Source organism: Cajanus cajan, chromosome 4, assembly GCF_000230855.2.
Source record: "Cajanus cajan strain Asha chromosome 4, NIPB_CcT2T_4, whole genome shotgun sequence".
Taxonomy (NCBI): domain Eukaryota; kingdom Viridiplantae; phylum Streptophyta; class Magnoliopsida; order Fabales; family Fabaceae; genus Cajanus; species Cajanus cajan.
In genome coordinates this window covers 28592243-28599668 of record NC_138520.1, presented here as the reverse complement: position 1 = coordinate 28599668, position 7426 = coordinate 28592243, and the positions used below count along the sequence as shown (strand labels likewise).

The 7426-nt window shown below is 42.4% G+C and overlaps 1 protein-coding gene across 1 annotated transcript; it reads left to right on the top strand.

Annotated features, from left to right (window-relative positions):
• The first annotated feature begins 1023 nt into the window (after positions 1 to 1023).
• On the top strand, positions 1024 to 4681 carry LOC145956771 (uncharacterized). The gene is made up of 2 exons (XM_083072447.1): positions 1024 to 1844; positions 3257 to 4681. Exon 2 carries the CDS (start codon positions 3308 to 3310, stop codon positions 4541 to 4543), a length of 1236 nt encoding a protein of 411 aa, XP_082928573.1. The 5' UTR covers positions 1024 to 1844; positions 3257 to 3307; the 3' UTR covers positions 4544 to 4681.
• Positions 4682 to 7426: the final 2745 nt, after the last annotated feature.

Sequence of the window (7426 nt, the reverse complement as noted above, 5' to 3'; positions counted from 1 at the left end):
TCAAAATCAACGACAAAATCCCCCAGTGGATAACAGCCTACACAGAGGCAACACAATCAGAAAATCAAAGAGAGACACCCGAATAAGGATAACCGGGATACTCCACTCACGTCAAAAGGACGTCAGCCAAACATAAGGCATCGCTCAACTCAGAGAGCATCTGTGTCTACACCCCAAGGAGTCAAAAATTCCCATGGGTACCAACTAAGCAATGCAAGTTGGGACACAAGAACCTATGAATGACTGCACATCCCCTAGACGGATCCCTGCGTTATCCAGCCCTCAGCGGCACAAAATCAGAAAAACAAACCGTCGAAGCAGCATTGTGGACTGTGGAGACAAACTATACTCAACTACCTCATCTTTGAGAGGCAAAGTCTGGAGAGACGATACTCAAACGAAGTCTGGAGAGACGGTACTCAAACAAGGTCTGGAGAGACAATACTCAAACAAGGTCTGGAGAGACAATACTCAAACAAGGTCTGGAGAGACAATACTCAAACAAGGTCTGGAGAGACAGTACTCAAACAAAGTCTGGAGAGACAGTACTCGAAGTCTGGAGAGACAGTACTCGAAGTCTGGAGAGACAGTACTCAGAGTCTGGAGAGACGATACTCAAATAAAGTCTGGAGAGACAATACTCAAACAAAGTCTGGAGAGACAATACTCAAACAAGGTCTGGAGAGACAGTACTCAAACAAAGTCTGGAGAGACAGTACTCGAAGTCTGGAGAGACAGTACTCGAAGTCTGGAGAGACAGTACTCAGAGTCTGGAGAGACGATACTCAAATAAAGTCTGGAGAGACAATACTCAAACAAAGTCTGGAGAGACAGTACTCGAGGTCTGGAGAGACAATACTCAAGGTCTGGAGAGACAATACTCAGCCATCAGCGTCGTCAGAGGCACGTTGGTGTTAAACTTAGCTACCGAGGTTGTCAGAAGCGCCAAGGTATGCAACAACCTGGAGAGGCTACTCAACAATTTTCCACCGGAAGACATTACAAGTCAGAAGGTCGGCACATCACCCGGACAATTGGGTCAACTCCTTTACTTGTCAGCCGGTACACCAAAAGACCGTTTGACTAAGTAAAGGGGGGGCAGCTGTAGACCCCTAAAATTGTCCGGGTCGGAAATAAAGCTTGAAGACTCTCGAAGACTGAAGGATAATCAGCCAGAAGGACTCCTCGAAGGCCCTAGGAGGGTTCTCTGTAGGTCTAGAGGTCTTAGAATAGCTCAAAATAAAGAAGTGGAGGGAAAAAGCCCAATACGGCCGTACTGAACCCCAATACGGCCGTATTGAAGCTTCAATATGGCCACAGTGAACTCAATACGGCGTATTGAAGTTTCTGAAACTTCAATACGGCCGTACTGAAATCAATACGGCCGTATTGAAGCTTCAATACAGCCGTATTGAATTCAATACGGCCGTATTGAAATTTCTGAACTTCAATACGGCCGTATTGAACTTCAATACGACCGTATTGAAGTTCAAAAATTTCAATACGGCCGTATTGCCCCTGTAGGCCGTATTGAGGCCCATTCCTATAAATAGGAGGCCATTTGGACGTCCTACCACACTTTGGAAGATAGTTTGAACCCTCTCCTTGAGTATTCTGGGGTTTTTGAGCAGTGTTCTGCCCTAGAAATCACTCGGAGAGTTGATCCGACGAAGTTCTTGAGCCCCGAGCCATTTTGCTTGAGGATCGAACCTAGTCGAGGGGAAATCTTTTTGATTCCCTTAGTTAAAATTTTGTTCTAGGAGAGTGAGGAGCGGGCTTGTAGAGCGTGGGAACGCCAAAACGCTTCCCAGTTCTTTACAATATATAAAAGCACGCTTCAAGAGGTTTCCTTTCAATCCTTCCTTTTACTGCTTTCTGTGTGTATATTTAAACTGTCATCATGTAGATAGTCAATTCATAATTGTTTAGAATAAATAGGGGTAATTTAGTAATTTTATACTGTTCTGTTAAAAATAATCTGTCATAGGGAACCCGAAAGGGGCGCTGTGGGGTGCTAACACCTTCCCCACGCGTAACCGACTCCCTTACCCAACTCTGGTTGTAGTGGCCAAAGTTGATTTTTAAATCAATTGCCTTATCCCTTTTTCCAATGTTTTGAGTAAAACATTGGTGGCGACTCCACGAACCCTCCTTTTATGAAAACCACTAATCCATGGAGGGTCCCGCTTGGGATTAATATGGATTAGTGAGCCTTTTAATAAAATTGCTCGTTTGACGAGGTCTCAGTTTGAGAATAAGTCATTCTAGCAATCCACTATTCTTAAACAAATAAACGAGTCCAACCATCCCTCGCGAATGCCGAAAGCCCGTTTCGGGCCGGTGGCGACAGATGGCGACTCCACTGGGGAAGCCTCGAGAGTCAGTCCCATTTAGTAACAGATTATTTTTAACAAATAATAGTTAAAATTACTTTATTACCCCTCACTTGTATGATAACATGTTTATCTATTTGGCTTTAATAACTGTTGTATTTTTAAATTTACGCAATTGTTTGAAATAAAAACTGCACACAAACCTTTGCACACAACAGTTCCCTCTATACCCGGGGGCATGAGTGATTAACCATAGGGAGTGGATGTTAGTACGGCCGGTTGTCGAATGGGTCTATAGGTGCCCGTAGACCGTTGTCGGAAAACATCACTCAAGGTGATAACCATGAACTTGAGTCCGACGGTGCGTTGGAACTTTCCATCGACCTACGACGAGAGGAATTGGGTCCCTATAATGGGGGCACCTTGGGGGCCTTGGACTGGTGAGAACAGTTAGAACCTACCTTGAATATGCACCATTTCTGCAGGAGACCCCTACCTCGTGATTCGCTCGTGACTGTTCGTGGATGAGTGAATTGTTTGTGTAAATGTTTACGTGCAATTGTTTGTGCATTAATAAATAACCTCGTGATAAGGTCTAAAAAATTCCCCATGCATAAAAAACCATGACATGAGAGGAAAGACCATGTGTGAAAATATAATAAAAGTGAGAAGCATGTACATCATTACCAATAAGACATCATGCATCCTCATAAAAACATACATTTTAGGATCACCAATACCTCTTGACATGAGTGAAAGAGACCCATGACTATAGAGATTCTCCGTTGGGGAGAAATCATAGATAAAGAAGGGTGGTAAACTTCCGTCTTAAAAAGGCAGCGCCTTAAAGATGGAGGTTTATCAAGCTCATGTTAAAAAGTGTATTCATTCCATAAAATAAACTAACTAAACATTCATTTTAGAAAGTGGCTGGTCATCTCTCTGTCCTTACGCGCGCACGGAAAATCAAGAAAATGGAAGCATTGGAGGAGCAAAACAAAAAGCTCACAACCGAGCTTTCACAGCTCAAAGAGCAGATGGCGCAAATGTTGGAACTCATGCGTCACCATAACATTCATGGATCTCATCACAATGACCATGGGTCCCATCATGAGGAGGAGGAGCATGAAGAAGATCCTCCACATGCCATACCTCTTGGGGCTGGAATTATGATCAAAGAGCCCGAGGTTTCAAAAGAACAATTCCACGCCCTAGAGGATCGGCTAAGGGCTATGGAGGGGCATGATTTTGATATCAAAGATGCCGCCGACATGTGCTTAGTGAGGGATATTCAATTCCCTCCCAAATTTAAAGTGCCAGATTTCCCGAGATACGTGGGATCGACTTGCCCCAAGAGTCATCTCACCATGTACTGCCGAAAGATGGCTGCATATGCCACAAACGAAAAGCTCTTGATTCATTGCTTTCAAGAGAGCTTGGCTGAAACTGCACTCAACTGGTATATGCAGCTAGATGGAAATCAAGTATGTACATGGAGGCAGTTGGCCGACGCCTTTCTCAAGCGCTACAAATACAACATCGACCTAACACCTGATAGGTCAGATCTTCAAGCCTTGAGTAAGACAAATGATGAATCCTTCAAGGCGTACGCCCAACGATGGAGGGAGTTGGCGGCACAGATAGAGCCCCCGCTGTCAGATAAGGAGATGGTGTCCTTATTCATCAACTCGTTGACTGGTCCCTATTACGATAAAATGATAGGGAACACAACGACACTCTTCTCGGACATCATCACTATTGGGGAGAGAGTGGAACAAGGATTGAAAAGTGGGAAGCTAGCTAAGCCTTCCCAATCATTCGAGGCTAAGAAGACCTTCAGGAAGAAGAATGAGGGAGGAGTCAATGCTATAACCATTTCTTCATCTTCTTCCACTTCGAAGTCAGGAAGATCGCAATTCATCCCTGTGAAGAAGTTTGATAAACTTCCGACCACTTATAGCGATCTCCTGCCGAAGCTAGTAGAAGCCAAACTTCTAGCTCATGTTCCACCAAGGAAGATCGACCCACCTTACCCCGATTGGTACAAGCCACAAGACAAATGTTTATACCATTCGGGGGCACCGGGGCATTCAACAGAGAGATGCCTAGCTCTCAAATACAAGGTCCAAAACCTTATTGATGCTGGGTGGGTCACCTTCGATTCGACAGCGCCCGACGTGAGCAAGAATCCTCTACCAAAGCAGGAGTAGAGAATGGCAAGCCACAATAGGGCCCCTTCATATTTCTCTTTTAGGGACTCATGATCAGTACCCGAGATCATGAGAACCTTTTCATGTAAATAAGGGTTTTTGTACATTTTACATATATCAACAAAGAGGCATTTCACACATCACTCTCTTTTGTTCTTTTCTCTCTTTCCTCATCAATATTAATAAATTCTAAACCTAAACAGAACCAATAAAATAATTGTGTCTGTAATTGTTCGCTCTAACCGGGATCCGAAGGTGAAAGGGTTGAGTTGGACAGTGATGAGGAGACCATTTCTCCGGATCTGCAAAGATTGCTAGATCAAGAAGCTCGTCAAGAGAAATTCGAAACCGTGAATTTGGGGCATGGCCGAAAGATAAAAGAGGTCAACATTGGGACCCATATCAGTGATGAAATAAGGACACATGCTTCCACTATGATTATAATAAAATCATTCTTTCTCATTGCTTCTTTTCTTGCTTATAATAAAATTCTAAACCACATTTTTTTTAACCCTGTTTGAATAAACATGAATGAGGTTAAAATCATCTTAATAATAATAAACCCACATCATTTTTATGTGGAAGTGTGTGTGTCAACTTGGAGCACCTTTTCTTGGCCTCAATAAGTGCCATCATGGATAAAGAAATCCTAAAGATAAAAAGACCCGCTAGGAATCCCACAAAAGGGTGACCTAGGCAAAAGTTAGGGTTACAATAATAAACAAAAACAAAGGTCCGCTAAAACGCCACAAAAGGGTGTTTTAGGCAAAAATAAGGACAATCAAAAAACAAAAGAAATCCATGATGGTAACATGAACCGAATTCAAAAAGAAAGGTTCAAGAGCAGCTATCCAAGTTGTCAAAATCACAACGTCAATAAACAAAGATTTTCTTAACTTCATAAGTGTTTAATCAAGCAAGCCTAAACACATAAGCCTACCTTGGCCATCCGTTCTTACAAAAACCATTTTTGAAAAATAATCCCCTCTAAAATACAAACTTCAAAACAAAAATATCTTTCCCTTCTTTTCTCTCTTGTCCCAAAAGATTTTAGAATAATCTAGTGGAAGCATGGAGAAATAAATCATCACTGATAATGGATCTAATCTGAACAACAAAATGGTGGAAGAACTGTGCCAAGAATTCAAGATCCAACACCACAACTCTTCCCCATATCGGCCAAAGATGAATGGGGCAGTCGAGGCAACCAATAAGAACATCAAAAAAATAGTGCAAAAGACGGTTGTCTCATTTAAAGACTGACACGAGATGTTACCCTTCGCTCCTCATGGCTATAGGACTTCAGTACGTCCATTTACAGGAGCTACTCCATTCTCACTCGTTTATGGGGTGGAGGCAGTTCTACCCATCGAAGTCGAGATATTCTATCTAAGGGTAATCATGGAAACAAAACTTTCCGAGGCAGAATGGGTTCAAAGCCAATATGACCAGTTGAACCCTATCAAAAAGAAACGGCTGAACGCCATATGCCATGGTCAAGCCTATCAGAGGAAGATCAAAAAGGCTTTTGACAAGAAAGTCCACCCTCGAGTCTACCATGAGGGAGAGTTGGTAATGAAGAAATTACTACCAACTCAAAAGGACAAAATCGGAAAGTATGCCCCAAATCACGGAGGACCATACGTGGGAAAACGAGCCTTCTCAGGAGGAGCATTGATCCTCACAAACATGGATGGAGAAGAACTTCGATACTTAGTCAACACTGACGTGGTAAAGAAGTACTATGCTTGAAGACGTTGCTTGCATAGGCCCGCTAGGATGAAAACCCAAAAAGGGCGTCCTAGGCAAAAGTTAGGGCAAAATAAAAAGCCTGCCAGTACAAGGGTACTAGGCAAAACAAAGGCAAATTTACCCCGTTAGGATACGTCCTAAGCAAAAGTTAGGGGCAAAAGAATAAGATGTAAAAGCAAAGCAAGCAACGATCGCTTAAACCGAAAACCGAAAGGCGGTTCAAGTGATTATCTTCTAGAAGCAAGCATCTTGCAGCATCTACACTCCTGGCTCAGGCCGAAGCAATTAGGGGAACGTAAAGAGCAACAATTACAGATATAATTGTTAAGCCCAATGTATATAGCCTACCCTGGCCAGCCATTCTTCAGAAATTTCCTTCTGTATATCTTTCTGTAAAAACACTTGTGAATATCAATAAAAATATCCATTTGTTTCTTTTCTTTCTTGACCATGTGATTATGCCTCTGAATTGGTTTTTCATAAAATTGTACGAAATTCCATTAATAATCGGTCAATAAAAGAAAATTGGAGGGGTTCCTGTAAAATCCATAATCTCCTGCATAAAGGCTCACAAAAATACTCCCTCGCGTCAATGACAGAAAGTCCTCCAAGAAGAAGGGGATAGGGAGAGCCACTCACTTTTCTAAATAAATGAACAAAAGTAAAAATTGTATTGCATTTGTGCATCACACACACATTAGTTGCACATTCAAAGACCTTATCATGAGGCAACCGCATAAAATAGAAAAATAGAAAATTGCTTGTGTATGACAGCAGCAAGCAAAATACAAAGATTCAGAAAATCAACAGCATCATACAGAATAACTGAGCCTGGAGAGGCTTGCCGAAAGAATACTCTCAAAATAACTGAGCCTGGAGAGGCTCGCCGAAATAATACTCTCTCAAAATAACTGAGCCTGGAGAGGCTCGCCGAAATAATACTCTCAGAATAATTGAGCCTGGAGAGGCTTGCCGAAATAATACTCGTACAGAATAATTGAGCCTGGAGAGGCTTGCCGAAACAATACTCCCACAGAATAATTGAGCCTGGAGAGGCTTGCCGAAATAATACTCCTACAAAATAACTGAGCCTGGAGAGGCTTGCCGAAATAATACTCTCTCATAAATCTA